Source organism: Schistocerca americana, chromosome 8 (assembly GCF_021461395.2).
Source record: "Schistocerca americana isolate TAMUIC-IGC-003095 chromosome 8, iqSchAmer2.1, whole genome shotgun sequence".
In the NCBI taxonomy this organism is placed as follows: domain Eukaryota; kingdom Metazoa; phylum Arthropoda; class Insecta; order Orthoptera; family Acrididae; genus Schistocerca; species Schistocerca americana.
In genome coordinates, this window is record NC_060126.1 from 228,461,026 (window position 1) to 228,484,211 (window position 23,186).

At 37.5% G+C, this 23,186-nt stretch overlaps 1 protein-coding gene across 1 annotated transcript in view; it reads right to left on the bottom strand.

Moving 5' to 3' along the window:
• Positions 1-343: 343 nt before the first annotated feature.
• Positions 344-23,186, bottom strand: part of LOC124625777 (histone-lysine N-methyltransferase SETDB1-like) — a 284,740-nt gene continuing 261,897 nt past the window's right edge. The window contains exons 23-24 of the mRNA XM_047149218.1: positions 21,767-21,918; positions 344-1,261 (exon numbers count right to left, since the gene is read on the bottom strand). Of these exons, the coding sequence (XP_047005174.1) occupies positions 1,055-1,261; positions 21,767-21,918 (359 nt within the window). The 3' untranslated portion in view covers positions 344-1,054. The remainder of the gene's footprint in view (positions 1,262-21,766; positions 21,919-23,186) is intronic.

The window sequence follows — 23,186 nt, forward strand, 5'->3', positions numbered from 1 at the left end:
ATACTAACTAAGCATGCTCATAACAATGGACCAGCCGGCCCTAGGAGACTGGACGAGCAACAGTACACATCAGATGTGAAGACACGGAAAATGCATTCACTTGATTATTTACAATAATCCTTACGAAAACTTAGTTTCTAACAGACTTCTTCTAAAAATTATTCTTTTGTCTTGCCTTGCTAGTTTTAGTGTTTTGAACCATGTGTGTCATATCCTATGAGGCAATAATGGATAGCTGTATGTTATTCACTATCAGGAATCCCTACTGTCATGAGGCTACAAAACCTAGGTCTTACAAGGTTGGTAGAGTCTTCATCAGACAAAGCTGAATGAGAGAGAAAAAGATCGGCAAATCTTTTTATTAAAAATCTGTGCCATACAATCATACATTTCATTTTCTTTTGAAACATTCATATTACACAAAATGAAGTTTCAGCAGACCTCTACTGCTGCCACAAACATCACACAGGAGACAAAATCTTAAGTAACTACAGAGATTGCACTCGGTGGGTGTGGGAGGCAACCAGGAAGGTCAACACTGCGTAGTATGCAACTGCTGGAGATCAGTTTCACTGCTTCTTTGTATCCTCTTTTTCCCATATATATGGAGAAACAATGTATCAGTTTAAATTACACACAAAAATAGTCACTGATTCAGTACTATTTAATACCACCAAAACAGAAGAGAAGTACTGTACATACACTTTTCTGAATACTTTTAACATATAAGGAATATAAAATATATTCAATAAATGTATATTTCTTATTGTGCTACAGTCATTTCTGGCAGAGACTCTCCTGAGTGTCAAATAATATTTTAACGATAATTATACGATAAAACATTTTCTTTTAACATTAATAATCATAGGAGATTTTTCAATTCTTCCACAAACAGATAATAAATAAAAACTACTTGGAAAGTCCTGGAGAGAAACTCATACTTTATATGGTCCATGGCAGTGTCTATTATTGAGGACAAAGCACCGTAAATTTGTCTTTGTTATACTATGTGGTGACACACACACACACACACACACACACACACACACACCATTCAAAGTAAACGTCCGCGACAGTCTTCAGCTCCACAATGGCAGTGCAACACTTTTCCAGGCACACTACCAACATCGTAGTTGTAATCCCATGTCAATTCTGTGCCTGCTGGTATGTATGTAAGTGCAAAGAAAGCAACCCAAGGAAAACGAAGGTCGTGAGTATCCACAAATACGTTTTGCACAAATACATTTGGTGAGCACGAGTGCTGAAAAAAGGACAGCAATGTAGACATTAATTACTTTGTAAAATGAGAAAACTACTTTGAAATACTTAACATAGTAGTAATAGTGAAATTAACAATGAACTTTTATATTGTACTGTCTTCAAAACTAATTAAGACTAGGCAAGTCACATGGATTGTAATTCTTGTTATAACATTCATACCCAGCAGAGAAAATAGAGCAGCAGTTCCTATCACTAATTTAGCATAACCTACACAAATGAATACTTACAGAAAAGTCTCTTGCATCTCAGGTAAATAACAGGTAATGTACAACAAATTTCCATGAATTTTGTAAATTCATTCAAATAAGCATATTTACAATCCTATAGACATAAGGGAAGAAAATGTTGCCAATTTTGCAAAAACATTCACACATATTTGTCGATAATTTTTATGACAAATTATCCTGCTATGTACAGGATTCAGATTCAATTATAGGTTCTGGCAGGCATTTTTCCTTGGTAGAAAGACAGGAACAGGTTGCACTCAGTCTTTTGATGTCAAGTGAGGTGCTCCTTGAGTAGTAGCTCCAAAGTCCGGGAAACTGACAACAGCTGGTGTGCTGACTCTGCACCTTTCTGTATCACATCCAAATGACACCATTGGTGGAGGATAGTGTGATAGCTGGTCAGTACTGAAAGGTCAATCATAGCCTGTGTTATATGGAAAGGATAGATTGCTACTCACTATATAGAAAACACGCCGAGTTGTAGACAGGCACGACAAAAGACTGTTCTTCAGAAAAGCAGAATGTGCACACATTCCCACAAGAAAACACATCTGACAAACACACGACTGCTATCTCTGGCCAGAATGCAACAGCAATGCATGGGAGCAATAACCTGGAGTGAGGTGGGTAAGATTAAAAGATTAGGAAAATCCTATCCATGATCCTTCGTGGGTGGTGTTCTGTTGCTCACTCAAGCTCCTCAACATCCTAGTCCATCCCTATGCTGTTCCCAATCCCAACCCCTTGCCACAGGGATCATACCCCAGTAAGAGAGCCAGGTGGAGGACCTGCTCAACAGACACACGCAGCACTTCCTATTCCAGTCCTGTCACAGGTTTATACTATCCCATCAGGCCAGGCCACCTGTGAAAGCAGCCATGTCATTTACCAGCTCTGCTGCAAATCACTGCTCAGCACCACCCACTAGCATTTCCCATCACTCAATAAAGTGAGTACAGAGAAAGGGGGAAAAAAGTGGGTACAGGTACTTCCAAAAGCTTCTTTACTCCAGGAAAGAGGAGAACAAAATTTTACATTAAGAGAATTTTGAATAACAGACTGTAAGGAGACTGATACATTTAAGTTAACAGTTCCTTAATCAGAGTAAATAACATCGTTTAATGGAGGCATTTCATCATTAAGGCCCTTGTTACACAATTAGGGCTTCAGGAAGCATCAGTGTCCCCCCCCTCCCCCCCATAAACATAATTCATATTTTATAACATTTACCAGGTGGAGGTGGTCAATAGATACCACAGGAAGGTTCCAGTTCAATGCTTAGATATACAAAGTAAACATATTTACTTTTTGAAAAATATGAGTAATTACTGTAAAGTAGGCAGATTCTTCATACATTCAAAGTATTTTGTTATTGCTGTATTAGGTTATCAGTACTGTTCGCAAGCACTCAAACAGAGCAAAGCGTATAACTACGTCACTCCATCAAAAGCTTCATGCCGCTGTGATTACGTATCTAGTAAACAATTTCATACAATAACAATGTGTGTATATAATCCTTAACCTCAAAAGTACATTGTAATTTGCACTGTTGGTGCAGTATTCATTAACTGTTGTTACTTAGGCATTCAGATACTGTTTGTGGAGACAACTTGAAGCACGCCAAACCACAATGAATATTCGGTTGATATCAGACATGCTCTTTTGCATGCTTTGAAGAAGGGAAAGTAGCAGCGTAACACAGCTACAGACTATGGCGATCGCTACTACTAATAAGTGTGTTGAGTTGATGGCAACAACAGGAAGGAACAGTAGCGTCTTAGCCAGTAAGTCAAGGTCGGACTATCCTTGAAAAACAACAAGGAGGGAGCACAGAATAATCTGTAAGCAGTTGGCTGCTCGTCCAAGAAAATTGGCTTGACAAACTGGGGATGATCTGTGGCAGCATCATTATAGACTGAACCAACACGTTTCTACTGTAAAACATTGCCTAGTAGCAGGTGATTTAAATGGTAGACAACCCATCATGCAAACCACTCATAAATTTAAAAAAATAGGAAGGTCAGGAAAGAGTTTGCAAAGAAACATCAAACGTGGAATGCAGTAGATTGGTCAGTTTTACAATGTGACAAAAGCAAATTTAATGTACTTCCTTATGATGGTGTGTAATATACACACTGATCAAAAAACCACAGGGGCAGCGAAAGGTGCCATGCACTGACCATAAAGCACAGCAGCAGCAGTGTCATGGTATGGGGATGTTTGCTAGGCTTGGAGTGGGGTTGGTCCTGTAGTCCAAACAGAAGGCAAATTAGATTGTTTCCTGCACAGTATTGTTTTAGAAAAGAATTTGGTTCCAGATGGGATTAAGAATATGCCACTTAATTGGGTATTTCAACAGGATAATGATTCAAAACACACCTCCAGCCATTTAAGAATATTCTTTACAGATAAAAAAATCAGACTTTTGGAGTAGCTACTCCAGAGCTTGGATCTAAATCCAACTGAACACCTTTGGGATGCATTTGATTGACATGTAACAAGCATGTTCGTTACAGAAGCTACTCAAACAAGGATCAGTTTACTGCAGCGTTATTGGATGAATGGTCAAAACTCCCATTTGACCTATTACAAAAGCTTGTGGATTCAAGGCCAAATAGATGTGCAGCTGCGATCAGAGCCCATGGGTTTGCAATAAAATACTGATTTGTTCTTCAGATTCCAAAAAAAGTTTTGCTTTATTCTTACTTATTCAGAACTGCAAATAATTGTTGACCCAGAAGAATAAATTACTTTTCTGTTTTGATTTAAGATAGCTTTCTTTAACTAAATGTAGTTTTGTGCTAAATGAATTATAATTACATACTTTTCACTTACCCACAGGCAATTTCTTCTACTGCACAACTATTTTCATGGTATTGCAACTAATGTTAGGATGAGTCTGTTTCAAATTGTATCGAGATGGACATATACAGGTATGGAGATAACCTCATGAATCCATGGACCCTGCGTGTCAGCAGGGGACTGTTCAAGCTTTTGGAGGCTCTGTAATGTTATGGGGCATGTGCAGTTGGAGTGATATGGGACCACTGATACCTCTAAATGAGACTCTGACAGGTGACACGTACATAAGCCTCCTGTCTGATCACCTGCATCCATTCATGTCTATTGTGCATTCCGGCCCCACACATCCAGAATTGCTACAGAGTGGCTCCAGGAATACTCCTCTGAGCTCAAATACTTCCGATGGCCACCAGACATTACCGTATTTACTCGAATCTAAGCACACTTTTTTTCCGGTTTTTGTAATCCAAAAAACCGCCTGCGGCTTAGAATCAAGTGCAACGTAAGCGTAAGTTCTCCAAAATGTTGGTAGGTGCCGCCACAACTAACTTCTGCTGTCGAATATATGTAGCGCTATACAGGCATGCTTTGCAGGCACAAAGATAAATACTGGCACCAAAACCTCTGCATCAGTAAATAAATAAATAAAAAAAAATAAAAAAAAAAAAATTGTGGAAGACGAGCGTTTTCTCTGCCCCGAGTTTCGACCACTGCATTTTTTATACATTATACAACGAAGTAAATACAAATTACGTATTGTTCATCTTCGAATGTAGCAGCGTTTCAATGTACTACGAAAATCAGACTGGAAAGACTGTTTTGGATGTTTATCAATATCGCCAACTCTACGTTCAGAATTTTTTCCTACCTGACTACCTGTGGGAAGAGATCATTGCTAATAGGAATTTTATGAATTGTGAATCACATGCAGTATTCTCTTCACCATAAGAATAATACGAATATAAACATTTTGCCATGTATTCTTTCGCGTTTGCTGCTATTTCATTTAAATCCTGTCTGCCTAATAAACTACGAAAATAGAGTGAGACAACAGCAAACGCGGAAGAATATACATATCATGTCATGTTTATATTTGTATTATTCTTATGCCTAATAGTGATACAGTCAGAAATAAAGCACAGCAATTGACTAGTTTTTTTAAATCTACGATGACTCTAATTTCTGTGCAGAATGTAATGTACTAAAGAGGCGTCGGCAAAGATTTTCAAACGGAGAAAAATTTTCGCTGAACTCTCATTCAGAACAACTTCTATCATACGCAGTCTATTATTTGGTTCTTGTTGATCATTATCAAAGAAAGCAGCAGTGTAAGTAACAACAAATAGCAGTCTGCCATTTTTTCGCTAATAAGGCGATCCCCCTCTCTTTTTTTTATTGTAAGCCGCGGTAGCACGCACAACAGCAAGCCATGTGGCGAGCGGCGACAGGTCGTAAACACTCATTAACAGAATGTGACAAACAATGAATGACACAGTAAAATAACACATTTTTAGCTTAGAGTGACGTAAACACCTGTAACATAGAGAACGACACCTATCAGATCAAAGAAAAATAAGCAATCAATTCAAACCAGATGAAGCACATGAAAAAGGAAGGGTACCCGTATAAATACGGACGGAGCGCCTGATGCATAGCAATGGCTACCTGGTAAAGCTTAACTGCTAAGCTTACGACTTGAACCAAACTACTGTAGCTAGCTGTATCGTCATTCATTCGACCTAAATTGTGTCTCGTATTAAAATGGACCAACTTTGTTTCGATTTGGAGGTGCGGCCTAAAATTTTTCTCTCCCCTTGAATTTCGAGTCTCAAATTTCAGGTGCGGCTTAGATTCGGGAAAATTTTTTTTCCTTGATTTCAAGTCTCATTTTTCAGGTGTGGCTTAGATTCGAGTAAATACGGTAGTGCATTTAGATAAGCCACTAGAGGAGATGATTCAAATTAATGCTTTGAAATGACATTTGCCACAAAGAGTACAGTGGAGTCTTGTCTGTGGGCCTGATAACACTACTGAGGAATTTTTGAGATATGTTGACAAATTAGACTTAGCCTGGGAAAGAAATGAAAGGTATAATGACAAGCAAGATGACAGTAGAAATAGAAACAACAGAGCTTTCAATGATCATTTTGAACATAGGGATAGGAAGGGAGATTTTAGAAATGAAAATTATAGGGGAGAGTTCCAAGGGAATAGTAGATTCAGAAACGATGACAGAAGAAATAGGGAAAGAAATGATACATAGAGATCAGAGAACAGAAATTTTAAACCAAGAAATAGGCAGTGGGGACAAAGTCAAGGAAATGATGGTAACAATTTTGATAACAGAAGGAATGGTCTGGGAAACTAAGGCCTGCCTCTTTTGGAGTCTGGCAGAGTGAGGCAAATAGAAATGGTGTTTATTATCAGGCTCACTGTGGTCACTTCAGAAAGGGAAGGGGTAGAGCAAATAGCACATACCAAGGCAACCTGAAGTGAACAGAATGAATTTTGATAGGCAACTTTTGGGACAATTTTTTATCTGAGAACAAAGATGAACAAAAAAGGAAAAGAAAATCTGAATTTAAAATAGAGGAAAACATTTTTACAAATTTCTTTGGTAGTAGTAATGTAATAGTAGTTACTGATAGTGATGAAAACAGATCTGATGAGTATGGTTTGGTGAAAATATTGAGTGATTGTGAAACGAGTGAACGAACTGATACTGGTGTTGTATGTATGGAAGCCGATGATCATGTACTTAGAAATGAACATGAAGACGACAGTGTTATTCCAGATAAAAATAGGAGAAAGATGATGATGTAGTAGAACAGAAGGGTCATAATGTTGAAGTGATTGGTGTATTTGAAGAGGTGTGTGAAGATGGAAATGAATTTAGTGTTGAGAGTGATATTTAGTTTGGTGATAATGTTTCTGATGATGATGATGAAGTTGATGATACTATATTGCTCACACAATTGGATGGAATAGTATATGCAGAAGTTAAGGTTGATGATTGTATGCTGAATGATTCTGGAAACTCCGATGTAAGGTTGAGTAATGACTTTGAAACAAGTAGGAAAGTACATGATAGTTTAATTTTGCCAGTAGATGATAGTGATATTGTGTCTGAATGTACAGGGTGATTCAAAAAGAATACCACAACTTTAAAAATGTGTATTTAATGAAAGAAACATAATATAACCTTCTGTTATACATCATTACAAAGAGTATTTAAAAAGGTTTTTTTTCACTCAAAAACAAGTTCAGAGATGTTCAATATGGCCCCCTCCAGACACTCAAGCAATATCAACCCGATACTGCAACTCGTTCCACACTCTCTGTAGCATATCAGGCGTAACAGTTTGGATAGCTGCTGTTATTTCTCGTTTCATATCATCAATGGTGGCTGAGAGAGGTGGCCGAAACACCATATCCTTAACATACCCCCATAAGAAAAAATCGCAGTGGATAAGATCAGGGCTTCTTGTAGGCCAGTGCTCTGTCACGGGCTGCATGGCGGCCGATCTATCGCCTCGGGTAGTTCACGTTCAGGTAGTTACGGACAGATAAGTGCCAATGTGGACTCTCCATACAGTTCATTGCGGAATTTGCAGCTCTCTGCTAGCTCTGCGAGTCGATTTTCCTGGGCTGCGAACAAATGCTTGCTGGATGCGTGCTACATTTTCATTACTCGTTCTCGGCCGTCCAGAACTTTTCCCTTTGCACAAACACCCATTCTCTGTAAACTGTTTATACCAACGTTTAATACACCACCTATCAGGAGGTTTAACATCATACTTCGTTCGAAATGCACGCTGAACAACTGTCGTCGATTCACTTCTGCCGTACTCAATAACACAAAAAGCTTTCTGTTGAGCGGTCGCCATCTTAGCATCAACTGACGCTGACGCCTAGTCAACAGCACCTCAAGCGAACAAATGTACAACTAAATGAAACTTTATAGCTCCCTTAATTCGCCGACAGATAGTGCTTAGCTCTGCCTTTTGTCGTTGCAGAGTTTTAAATTCGTAAAGTTGTGGTATTCTTTTTGAATCACCCGGTATTAATGAAAATGAGAGAGAAAATTTGATAAGTGATAAAACAGTGAAAGTAGTTAGTGACTATGGTAACAAATGTAACCATAGTGACCAAAAGTTTAAAAATCATAAATGAAATTTGTCAAAATGTGTATTTAGGGAAGGATAGTTGGTTTGAAAATCTACAACAGTCATCTAATAGAAAAATAATCAGTGGATGTGTAAAAACAGTAGACGAAAGCCATGATTGTGACAAAGGGGTGAATTTCTGAGATATAGAGGAGGATCTATTATTTGAAAATGAAGTCAATGAAATTGCTAAAGAACTTGTAAGTCCATATATTGAAGTACAGATTTCTGATTGGGTGGGAAACTGTCTTTTGGACACAGGTAGCCCAATTACAGGATTATCAAAGAAGCTAAGAGATAGGATTAAAAATAATGAGAACGTCACAGAATTTGCAGTAACAGGGGTAAGGGTAAAAGGTGCAACAGGAAAAAGTAGTAAATTGATTACCAGACAAGTCTTACTAGAATTTAAAAGTAATGATGTACAATTTGCACCAGGACGTTTAGTGATTGATGATTTGAATGAAACTTGATATTGGATATGAACTGGATGGTTAAGGCAAAAGAAAATTTTATCTGGGCTGACATGAAAATAACATTTGTTGAACCAAAGAGTGGAATTCATGGGGAAGCTAGTATTGTAATGGAAGATCATGGCCAAAGTAATCTGATTAGGGATGGGTGTAAAAGACTAATGGTAATGGATATTGTGAGGAAGGGGAAGAATTTTGTATTAATGATAACAGTGTTGACTCCTACAGTAGCTAAAAAAGTGTCTGAAACTTGAGAATTTTTTGTGGGATTACAATGACATATTTGATGTAAAACCTGGGAGAGTAAAAGGGTATCGATGTAAACTGAAATTACAGGTGCATGATCCATTCTTCATTAAACCATATGCTATTCCCAACTGCAAAAGAAAAGAAGTGGCACTGAAAGCATAGATGAACTGTTTAACAAGCTTGAAAATGTAAGGTATATGACTAGCCTTGACTTAACTTCTGGGTTTCATCAGATTGAAATGGAGAAAAATTCTAGAAAGTACACGGCATTTTTGTTTAATGGAAAAAGTTTTTAGTACTGTGTTGCACCACTTGGTTTAAATGTATCTGCAGAAGAATTCATTAGGGGATTAGGATTTGTTTTAGGTATAAGAACTCTTGAAAAAATTAATCATACATGTGGATGACATTTTAGTATCAAGCAAGACCTGAAAAGAGCATATACAAATTTTAAAGGAAATTGGAGAGAAAATGAGATGGGGGGGTATGTATGACACTAAAATTGGAAGAATGTAAATTTGCAATGAAACAATTAAAATTCCTTGGCCATTGCATAAGTGAAAAAGGGATTTTGCCTGATGGAGAAAAGATTGAGGCCATCGCAAAATCCCCAAAACCTAGGAATAAAAAAGATTTGAAGTCATATTTTGGATTAGTGAACTTTTATCGTACATATGTGAAAACACAGGCACTTAAAGCACCATGTTTAAATAACCCATTAAGAAAAATGCAGTGTGGGATTGGTCTGATGAATATCAATTAGCTTTTGAGGAAATTAAGAAAGAGTTGATAGAAAGTGAAATCCTTTATAGGCTTGATCTATCATTAGCATTTTGTTTGATGACTGACAGTTGTGATTATGGTTTCCAAGAAAAGGAAATCAATGGGGAAATAGAACATCATTCTATAGCGTTTGCAAGTAGAACCTTACAAAAACATGAGAGAAATTATATGACTACAGAAAAGAAACTTTGGCAATAGTATGGGAATTCAAAAAATTTAACAATTATTTGTTTGGGCATGAAGTCAAAGTCTATACAGATCATAAAGCATTAACTTACATACAGGAATGTAAATTGTATCATGGGAGAATTAACATGTGGTCAATGTTCTTACAGCAGTTTAGATATACAGTTCATTTCATAAAAGGAAAGGAAAATGTAATTGCTGATGCAGTATCAATAATGCCAGTGGGAAATGTAAATGATAATGAAAATGATAGTCAAGGAAAGAATTTCAAAATTATATACTTTAAAGACGTGGAAGAAGAAAATGAAATTAGGAAAATCTGTAATCACCTGAGAATATACCAAAATGGTGATGATCATTGGAAGCTTGTTAAAAGTTATTTAGGAAGAAAGGTCATGAGAAGGTACAAATGTACTACCAAGTCTTCAAAGGCATTCTGTTTTATAGACACAACCCAGACAGTGACATATGGAAAGTTTGCTGGCCAGATTCTCACATCAATACTTTGATAAAATATACGCATTAAAGTTTTGGACACTGTGGTGCATTGAAATGTATTAAAAGAATCCAAGAATGTATATATTTTCATAACATGTCTAGGAGGGTTAGGACTTTACTTACCTGTTGTGATAGATGTCAAAGAACAAAAGTTAGTAACAAAACCAACTAGGGTCTTTTACAAAATGTGATACCTCATAAACAGTTGGATTTAGTGGGAATAGATTTGTATGGCCAACTTCTGAGAGCTAAAGGAGGGTTTCAGTATATTTTTGTTATTGTAGATTTATTTTCAATTTATGTAAAATTTTATCCTTTAAAAAAAATGTAAATCCCGTGTGACTAGGGCCTCCCGTCGGGTAGACCATTCGCTGGGTGCAAGTCTTTCGATTTGACTCCACTTCGGCGACTTATGCGTCAATGGGGATGAAATGATGATGATTAGGACAACACAACACCCAGTCCCTGAGTGGAGAAAATTTCCAACCCAGCCGGGAATCGAACCCGGGCCCTTAGAATTGACAGCCTGTCGCGCTGACCACTCAGCTACCGGGGCGGACTTTATCCTTTAAAGAAAGCCACTAGCAAGAAAATAGCAACCAAACTTGTGGAAGACTACTTTACTGAAGTGGGTATATCAACAGCAATTTTATCAGACAAGGGGAGTCAGTTAAATTCAAAGTTTTGGATGGAATTTGTAGAAGAATATAATATCAGACATATCCTAATTTCATCTTATTCACCAAAATGTAACCTGACTGGGAGTTATATGAGGGAAATTGGAAGATTATGTAGAACTTACTGTCATAAAGAACAGACTAAATGGTTAAATTGTATTAATGATTTTGAAGATATTATGAATAGCCTACAACATAATACCACAGGATACTCTCCTTATGAGATCATGTTTGATCAAAAGACACATTACTTAACTAAAGAACTTATAAGAGTTTCCAGCGTGTAAAAGTGTAACAGCAGCTGAAAGAGAGAAAGTAGTTAGAAGAACCATGAATGATTATTACGAAAAAAGAAAGAAATGGCATGACAAACACATGAAAACCCAGAATTCAAATTTGGAGATCTAGTTTTAACAAAAAGTTACACCAAATCTAAAGCTCTAAATAATGAAGTTAAAAAATTCTTTTATTCTTACATAGGACCATTTGAAATTGTTGAAAACCCACATCCAAATGCATACAGACTTGTACATCCAAAGTCCAAAAAGTATGTTACACAGCTAAAATTGTACAGACAACCTTAATTACCCATTTAGCATCATGATATTTGTTCTTTGATATTTGACACACCATCAGAAATTTATTTGAAATGCATCTTACACTACACAGTCGAGATCATACTGTACACTTTGGCAAACCCTACGGTGAGTACTATAACCCAGTGAAAGTGAAATAACTAATAGAAAGAAATTTATTCTCATCTCTGTTATCACTGAACATTTGAACCTTTTTTTTTTTTGAATTCTTATATCCATCATGAATTACAAATTAAAAAGTGATTTGTGGAGTTGAAATAGTAAGAGATTACATTCAGTGCACTGTATAGTCAAAGCAAAATCTGGGGGTGAAAATCCTCTCAGAAACATTTTTTCAGTAATTTTGTGGTGAAATTTAACAGGTAGGGGATCTTGGTACTTTCATAGATACACCATGTGGCATATGCCTTGCCTCAGCCAGTGACTTCATACTTATTTTCTGGAATCACTCCTCTTCTACTATCCTATCTAGATAGTAAGAGCAGTCAGGTTTCTTCTACTATCCTACGGCATACATTGTGCAACATGTAAGACACAAGACTATATCTTGACCAGTCATTAGCTTACAGTGTGGGAAAAGAAAATAACATAAATTTCATTTTTTAGTAGCCAGTGTTTTCAAAAATGATATCCATTTTTCTTATTAAGATTCAACAGGTAGTAATTTGCCTCTGTGTACCAGTAAAATGTAACAGAGTAAGAAAGATTTTTGTGGTAAGTGGTGGTAAGATCTTAGGCTGATTTTGTAAACCATGCCTATGAAATGTAAGACAGGAGAACTTATTTTAGAAATGAAATTATGACTAGAGATGTTTTTCTCTTGGAGGTAAGTGCATGATAACTATGAACGTTGCCGTAGAAATTATTCAAATTCCGTAAGTCTATGAGAGATGATACTGTTGTTGTGGTAGCAGATTTCCAAATGAAGTGGATTATGCACTGATACTTGCAATTTTGGTTTGATGATGATAATGTGCATATGAATGTAACGGATGTTTAGGTAGGTTATGACACGATACTGGGGCATTCTGTTTTTTGCTGAAGTTTAATTCCTTTGACTAAGGAATACCTCATACAAGTTGCTTGGCAACCACCTTTGAGTGATATGATGCACACTATAATCAACTGTTTAACTTGATCCATTTTAACTTAGGCAACTGTTGATGTACTGTTACATGTAATATAATTTCCAATACTCATTTATTCTCTACGCATTCTCAAACTTAGCGCTGTTTATTTACAAGCTCTTTTGCTTGAAGTACCTTTTATCTCTACTATATACACTATTACTTGAAGTTGATTTTCTTACATGAAATATGTCATTGGGCTAATAATTTACATGCGCCTTGTCAATTGGAAGGAGAACATATGTGATGCATGAACCAGAATTCTGTAACTTGATTTGTATCTCTCAGACCTGCCTCATGAAAGAAAATACTCGCCAGAAATGATACATATTCATAAGAAACAAAAACATAACAAACTCAATAAGGTGAAATGTGGTGATGACTCATGTCCATGTAATGATGGAATATTACACACTAGTGCCCATTAAAATTGCTACACAAAGAAGAAATGCAGATGATAAACGGGTATTCATTGGACAAATATATTATATTAGAACTGACATGTGATTACATTTTCACACAATTTGGGTGCATAGATCCTGAGAAATCAGTACCCAGAACAACCACCTCTGGCCATAATAACGGCGATGATACACCTGGGCATTGAGTCAAACAGAGCTTGGATGGCTTGTACAGGTACAAGCTGCCCACGCAGCTTCAGCACGATACCACAGTTCATCAAGAGTAGTGACTGGCGCATTGTGACAAGCCAGTTGCTTGGCCACCACTGACCAGACGTTTTCAGTTAGTGAGAGATCTGGAGAATGTGCTGGCCAGGGCAGCAGTCGAACATTTTCTGTATCCAGAAAGGCCCGTACAGAACCTGCACCATGGGGTCATGCATTATCCTGCTGAAATGTAGGGTTTTGCAGGGATCGAATGAAGGTTAGAGCCACGGGCCCTAACATATCTGAAATGTAACGTCCACTGTTCAAAGTGCCGTCAGTGCGACCAAGAGGTGACCGAGACGTGTAACCAATGGCACCCCATTCCATCACACCGGGTGATATGCCAGTATGGCGATGATGAATACAAGCTTCCAATGTGCGTTCACCACAATGTTGCCAAACACGGATGCGACCATCATGATGCTGTAAACAGAACCTGGATTCATCCGAAAACATGACGTTTTGCCATTCGTGCACCCAGGTTCGTTGTTGAGTACACCATCGCAGGTGCTCCTGTCTGTGGTGCAGTGTCAAGGGTAACCGCAGCCATGGTCTCCGAGCTGATAGTCCATGCTGCTGCAAACGTCATCGAACTGTTCCTGCAGATGGTTGATGTCTTGCAAATGTCCACATCTGTAGACTCGGGGATCGAGACGAGGCTGCACGATCCGTTATAGCCATGCATATAAGATGCCTGTCATCTTGACTGCTAGCGATACGAGGCCGTTGGGATCCAGCACGGCGTTCCATATTACCCCCCTGAACCCATCGATTCCATATTCTGCTAACAGTCATTGGACCTCGACCAACAGCACTTGAGAATTTTGTACTAATTACAATTTTACTTCATGTTGTTGTTGTTGTTGTTGTGGTCTTCAGTCCTGGGACTGGTTTGATGCAGCTCTCCATGCTACCCTATCCTGTGCAAGCTTCTTCACCTCCCAGTACTTACTGCAATCCACATCCTTCTGAATCTGCTTAGTGTATTCATCTCTTGGTCTCCCTCTACGATTTTTACCCTCCACGCTGCCCTCCAATGCTAAATTTGTGATCCCTTGATGCCTCAGAACATGTCCTACTAAGCGGTCCCTTCTTTTTGTCAAGTTGTGCCACATACTCCTCTTCTCCCCAATTCTATTCAATACTTCCTCATTAGTTATGTGGTCTACCCATCTAATCTTCAGAATCTTCTGTAGCACCACATTTCGAAAGCTTCTATTCTCTTCTTGTCGAAACTATGTATCGTCCATGTTTCACTTCCATACATGGCTACACTCCATACAAATACTTTCAGAAACGACTTCATGACACTTAAATCTATACTCGATGTTAACAAATTTCTCTTCTTCAGAAATGCTTTCCTTGCCATTGCCAGTCTACATTTTATATCCTCTCTACTTCGGCCACCATCAGTTATTTTGCTCCCCAAACAGCAAATCTCCTTTACTACTTTAGGTGTCTCATTTCCTAATCTAATTCCCTCAGCATCATCCGACTTAATTCAACTACATTCCATTATCCTCGTTTCTTTTGTTGATGTTCATCTTATACCCTCTTTTCAAGACACGGTCCATTCCGTTCAACTGCTCTTCCAAGTCCTTTGCTGTATCTGATAGAATTACAATGTCATTGGCGAACCTCAAAGTTTTTATTTCTTCTCCATGGATTTTAATACATACTCCGAATTTTTCTTTTGTTTCCTTTACTGCTTGCTCAATATACAGATTGAATAACATCGGGGAGAGGCTACAACCCTGTCTCACTCCCTTCCCATCCACTGCTTCACTTTCATGTCACTCAACTCTCATAACTGCCATCTGGTTTCTGTACAAATTGTAAATAGCCTTTCGCTCCCTGTATTTTACCCCTGCCACCTTTAGAATTTGAAAGACAGTATTTGAGTCAACATCGTCAAAAGCTTTCTCTAAGTCTACAAATGCTAGAAACATAGGTTTGCCTTTCCTTAATCTTTCTTCTAAGATAAGCCGTAAGGTCAGTATTGCCTCACGTGTTCCAATATTTCTACGGAATCCAAACTGATCTTCCCCGAGGTCGGCTTCTACTAGTTTTTCCATTTGTCTGTAAGGAATTCGCGTTAGTATTTTGCAGCTGTGACTTATTAAACTGATAGTTTAGTAATTTTCACGTCTGTCAACACCTGCTTTCTTTCGGATTGGAATTATTATATTCTTCTTGAAGTCTGAGGGTATTTCGCCTGTCTCATACATCTTGCTCATCAGATGGTAGAGTTTTGTTAGGACTGGCTCTCCCAAGGCCATCAGTAGTGCTACTCCCGGGGCCTTGTTTCGACTCAGGTCTTTCAGTGCTCTGTCAAACTCTTCACGCAGTATCGTATCTCCCATTTCATCTTCATCTACATCCTCTTCCATTTCCATAATATTGTCCTCAAGTACATTGCTCTTGTATAGACCATCTATATACTCCTTCCACCTTTCTGCTTTCCCTTCTTTGCTTAGAACTGGGTTTCCATCTGATCTCTTGATATTCATACAAGTGGTTCTCTTTTCTCCAAAGGTCTCTTCATGTAGTTAATAAGAATATATTTTTAGTGATATGTTATCAAAGAACAAGTCAAAACTGCAAAATGAGAAGTAAGACAGGAAATGTTTAAATATGATCAGCTGGAATTTTGCTGAATTGAATAACTCTGTTCAAAACAATTAATTGCATAAAATATGATGGCCATAAAGAGTGGAATATGAACCGCATTCCAGGTTTTGCAACAAAGAACTTCCAATGAGCAGAGAACCACATTGAGCTTCAGTTCAGTGTTCCTCATTACACATGGAGGAGACTGAACACTTTGGTATATTATGGTCTAATGCTGTGCATTACTAAGAACAACTTGGTGCACATGTCTACAATAGGAGGTTTCCAAGTACAATTTAATATGGATTTTGAGTATTGTAGTATCCGATACTAACGCTTGTTCCACAATGCATCAACAGTACTGAGAAAGAGTTATATACACCAGTCTCTCCATTGCACTCAGGAGAACCTGGACGCTCTAATGAGTGACATAATTATTCAGAAACAAGACCAATTCAGCTAACCTCCATTAGATAATTTTTCTGACTGAAATAGATTTACCTATAAATTAATGCTGAAATAAAAGCTACAGACAATCTTGTGAATTAACTTGTTCTTTCTTTGTGCTATTAATCAATATTTTATCTTAGATACTTAACTGAAAACATGGTTTAAAGTTCACTGTGATGTATGTGTACACTTCATTTCGGAGATTAAGCAGAAATCTGATCCTATATCATACATAAAGTGCTAATCCATCCAACTGATTGTAAAATGATTACTGTTACGTGGATCTATCAGAAAAAGTTTTGTTCATCTTTTAGTTGCACAAATCCTTTTGGGGATTGTTGAGACGTAAGAGTCCATTGAAACCCATTTAAAACACATATTTTTCGAAAACAATTTGAAATAAACAGGAATCACTGATGCAAACAAAAGGTAGTGATATAGGTGAACTTATAAAATTGTTACAATGAAACTGTTTACTACATTGTAATTGTATTGAAGTATGTAAGTCCTGTAATTGGTAGGAATATTTAGGATTAATGTAATTAGGGGAGGTCTGGAACAAATGATCGAGTACAGTGGTCAAAGTCATTTCTTTGAAACAGATTGATTTGTGCTAAAACAGTATCTAAATTAAAGTGTGCAGTATTCAAACGAAAAACCAACAGAGAGAATAAAAATTGAGTAGAAAATTAAAATGTAATTAGTGAAAATGTTATAAGTGGCATGTAAACACAGGCAGTTCTTTAGGTGTTCTGTCAATAATAAATAAAAGACCTATTTTGCCACATTCAATGGGAGACTTGGAAACATACACAATGGTAGGAAGACTTTCCGAACCATATATTTATTTATTTATTTATTTATTTATTTATTTATTGTTCCGTGGGACCACATTTAGGAGAAGTCTCCATGGTCATGGAACGAGTCAATACATGAAATTATAACACGATTGTAGAAACAGATAAAATGAAATATAAGAAACATATTCAGGCGACAAGTCGTTAGTTTAAATAAAGAAAATCAAGAATGTAACACTGGAATTTGCTTAATTTTTTATCTCTTCCAGGAGCTCCTCGACAGAATAGAAGGAGTGAGCCATGAGGAAACTCTTCAGTTTAGACTTAAAAGTGTTTGGGCTACTGCTAAGATTTTTGAGTTCTTGTGGTAGCGTATTGAAAATGGATGCAGCAGAATACTGCACTCCTTTCTGCACAAGAGTCAAGGAAGTGCATTCCACATGCAGATTTGATTTCTGCCTAGTATTAACTGAGTGAAAGCTGCTAACTCTTGGGAATAAGCTAATATTGCTAACAACAAACGACATTAAAGAAAATACATACTGTGAGGGCAATGTCAAAATTCCCAGACTATTGAATAGGGGTCGACAAGAGGTTTTCGAACTTACACCATACATAGCTCGAACAGCCCGTTTTTGAGCCAAAAATACCCTTTTTGTATCAGAAGAATTACCCCAAAAAATAATACCATATGACATAAGCGTATGAAAATATGCGAAGTATACTACTTTTCGTGTTGAAATGTCACTTATTTCAGATACTGTTCTAATGGTAAATAAAGCGGCATTTAGTTTCTGAACAAGATCCTGAACATGGGCTTTCCACAACAGCTTACTATCTATCCGTACACCTAGGAACTTGAACTGTTCTGTCTCGCTTATAACATGCCCATTCTGTCTGATTAAAATGTCAGTTCTTGTTGAATTGTGGGTTAGAAACTGTAAAAACTGAGTCTTACTGTGATTTAGCATCAAATTATTTTCCACAAGCCACGAACTTATATCATGAACTACATTATTTGATAATGTTTCAATATTACACACAAGATCCTTCACTACCAAGGTGGTGTCATCAGCAAACAGAAATATTTTTGAATCACCTGTAATACTAGAAGGCATATCATTTACATAAATAAGGAACAGCAGTGGCCCCAGCACCGACCCTTAACGCCCCACTTAACAGTGCCCCATTGGGACTGAACATCATTACCACTCTCAATATTGCGGAGGATTACTTTCTGCTTTCTGTTCTTAAAGTAGGAGGCGAACCAATTGTAAGTTACTCCCCTTACTCCATAATGTTCCAACTTCTGCAGTAATATTTTGTGGTCAACACAGTCAAAAGCCTTCGTTAAATCAAAGAAAACACCTAACGTTCGCAACCTTTTATTTAATCCGTCCAAAACCTCACAGAGAAAAGAGACTATAGCATTTTCAGTTGTTAAGCCATTTCTAAAACCAAATTGTACATTTGAAAGCAAATTATGTGAATTTAAATGCTGCAGTAACCTTGTATATACAACCCTCTCGATAACTTTAGCAAACACCGATGGCATAGAAATAGGTCTATAATTGTCAACATTATCCCTGTCTCCCTTTTTATAAAGTGGCTTCACCACTGAGTACTTTAATCGGTCAGGAAACCGACCACTCCTAAAGGAAAAGTTACAGATATGGCTAAGTACTGATCTAACATACATATTATATAAAAATAGTAAAAGTAATGTTAATATTTCATACTATGAGTATTTACGCACGCCCAAAATGTTAAATGCTTGAACATTGATATATGTATATGGTCTATAAGAGCCCATGCAACTGTTGAAATATGTCATTAATTTTGAGGCAACAGTTTTAATTGTAATTTTATTAAAAACCCCTTTGTAACAATACCGAGGATTGTTCAGATTTATATATAAAGGGGCAGCCATGTTGGCATTGGACAGCAGTGTCTTATGAGATGTTGTGCAAGAAACATGTAATTGCTTAAGTAAGATGTATGTCATTGTTGCAAGCATGTCAGTATTTTTGAGTTTTGTCAAAGTAACAAAATAATTATGACATGATATAGAATAAAGGTTCTGAAACATAATGTTTGTATTGGTCGTTCTTGGTGTAAAAACCAAGTTACAGTGGACATGAAGGAACACAGTGCTTGTGGCAGCAGGAGATAAAAAGCAGTTGGATGAGTACACCCTACATAATTATACAAAGTTTTAATAATAATTTCACAATTTCCTGAATGACCGAACCAACAATTGCTAAATAATCTGTTAAGAATGTCTGTAATTATCTTTGCAGAATGGATAAGAAATCCATCATGTTGGTACCATATGGATTGCGTGTGGTCTCCCAACTGCAACTGTGTATCTGTTAGGGAATGTTGATATCTGTTGCTCTTTGGAGCCAATTATGTGATTTTTGATAGGCCAAAGTTATTTGTTATCCATTTCCCTCCAGTTGGATTTTCAACCGACTAGTAGTGCATGATGCCATGTACCCGCCATTTGCTTAAAGGGATCAGGAACCCCTCAGACAATGAAGCATCATGGATTTGCATACGTACAAGATGTTGCCTCCCCAAACTGCATTGATCACAATACGTTGACGGATGGCAGGACAAGTGCCATCAGATGTCCTTCGCGCCAGGACCCTATTCCCTTCTCAGTGTGGCATGTGTGGAACTGTATCGGCATAATTCTTCCACACCCTAGCTATATAGGGCGGCGCAAACTAACACGTTGGCAGTTTGCTCCACTCGAGCTCTGGTCCAACTCATGCGCCGAATCTTAGCATCCCATCAGTCACAGACTGGTCGCAAACCACCACAGTGGGAACTACGACTTTCGAGCAATATCCCGAGGTGTACCTGTTTGAAAACTACACCAAACACTCAACCTCCATCGTTAGGGGTTATCAATGGCATAATCTTCACATCCCACTACGTTTATTTACTGTGTGTTTTAGGCAAATGCCTGTTAGTGCTTGAGAAGTTCTATTACTTTTCTACTGAGAAGAGTTTTTCATTGTTATTAAATCTCTCTATTGTGATCATAATAAACCCTTGTTTTTCTTTACTTGTGTCTTATTATTTCTTATCAAGCACATCCCTGTGGGAGATAAAGCACATATTACGAGTATTGATCTGCTCATGATTTGTAAATGATCTGTAAATAAAAATCTTGCACACAGGCATGCTGAATCATTTTGCAGCTTTTACTGACATCATCCAGAGAACTGTAATTGATTTTGAAAGCCACTGGCATCAAGCTGTTGATGGATCAAAAAATGGAAAGGCTGAAATACTCTTTTAGCTGATTCCACCTACACACTGAAACTGCTCAATGGCATTGTGTATTACCACTGCTAAAATGTTCCTTGCATTTCTCACATTAGTTGCTCTCCTTTCTTGTATGCACATTTTATTTATCATCAAGATACGTTTCAGCATACATTCACACTGTTGCTACAACAGTTTGGTACATTTACCATAAATAAAAATTGTATCCACTTTTTTGACTCTCATATAAATTACAAAAGTCTCAACAGCTTCACAAGCAAGTTGCCTGATTTTTACACAGCAGAGCACAGACCAATGGGCTACAAGCGCACAGGTAAATGAACAAACTGTATTCAAGTTCACTTGCTACTAACTCGACCAGTTTCAAATGTTATGCCACTGAAATTATCTCCAAACACTCTTTCCAATGCAACAGGAAGCATATGTATTTTTTAAAATTAGTTTGTCATCATAATTTGGCAATTATAAACACTAAAAATTATTAGCATACATCAGAAAATTTGCTATATCATCCACCACATCTTTGTGCGAACTGCGCCTCCATGTAATTACTTATTCTGGATGTATTTGATGCCTCATCCTGTGTACTACTTATATCTTACCACATGCTCCAGAAATGTAATTACTACTTTTTTGCTATCTCCCTCAAGCTCCTACAAATCTCTTGCTTTCTTCTTTTCCTATTAGCTTCTGTAGGAACAAAGACTTGTAGCTACATTCCAAGCATAAATGTTGGTAACACTATAAAATGTGATTCTCACAATATCTGAACTTCATAAATTATTCATAGAATACCTATTCACTACTGCCAGTATTACCTTATTTTACATAACAATCTGACTGACTGTTTAAATGTACAGTAAAAGTTATACCTACATTTAGATAGCGGCCTATGTTTCCAGCATTCTTAGCATCCATAATGTAACAGTACTCTTCTTTACCAAAGAGTTCCCTTACTGACTTGTATTTTGACTTCTTTTCAGCATCAGAGACGTTCACACCTGGAGTGAAACTGGATGGCAGGCGAACTGTAATTTGAAGGATTTATAGATACAATGTTGCTGTTATATCATCATTTAATAATCATCTATCTGTCACAGAAAAATAATGTACACTTCAAGCCAGGCACACACTTGTCATAAACTTAACAGATTTCAAACTTAGAAATTCACTGAAATGTTGTCAGCATTTTTTTAAATATGTTCAAAGTTAAATTTATTTATTTATTTACGATGACAGGAGAAAATACTAGACAACCATTACAACAGATATAATCATTTCTACACAGCACACGATCTTAAGTTCAGAATGGGTTTGTAGCTCTAACAAGGGAACCTCCCCATCGCACCCCCCTCAGATTTAGTTATAAGTTGGCACAGTGGATAGGCCTTGAAAAACTGAACACAGATCAATCGAGAAAACAGGAAGAAGTTGTGTGGAACTATGAAGAAAATAAGCAAAATATACAAACGGAGTAGTCCATGCGCAAGATAGGCAACATCAAGGGAAGTGTGAGCTCAGGAGCGCCGTGGTCCCATGGTTAGCGTGAGCAGCTGCGGAACAAGAGGTCCTTGGTTCAAGTCTTCCCTCGAGTGAAAAGTTTACTTTCTTTATTTTCGCAAAGTTATGATCTGTCCGTTCGTTCATTGACGTCTCTGTTCACTGTAATAAGTTTAGTGTCTGTGTTTTGCGACCGCACCGCAAAACCATGCGATTAGTAGATGAAAGGACATGCCTCTCCAATGGGAACCGAAAACATTTGATCGCAAGGTCATATGTCAACCAATTCCTCCACAGAAACACATGTCTGATATATTCTATACGACACTGGTGACGGCAGGTGCGTCACATGACAGGAATATGTTGTCGACCCGCCTAACTTGTACACTTGGCGAATGGGTAAAAAGATTCTTCTACCTTGCCCGATTTAGGTTTTCTTGTGGATATGATAATCATAAATTAAATAAAATAAATTAAACTTTTCACTCGAGGGAAGACTTGAACCAAGGACCTCTCGTTCTGCAGCTGCTCACACTAACCATGGGACTACAGCGCTCCTGAGGTCACACTTTCCTTGATGTTGCCTATCTTGCGCATGGACTGCTCAGTTTGTATATTTTGCTTATTTTTTTTCATAGTGCCACACAACTTCTTCCTGTTTTCTCGATTGATCTGTGTTCAGTTTTTCAAGGCCTTTTCCACTGTGCCAACTTATAACTAAATCTGAGGGGGGTGCGATGGGGAGGTTCCCTTGTAAGAACATACTGCAGACAAATTTTGAAGATCTTCCACTGTC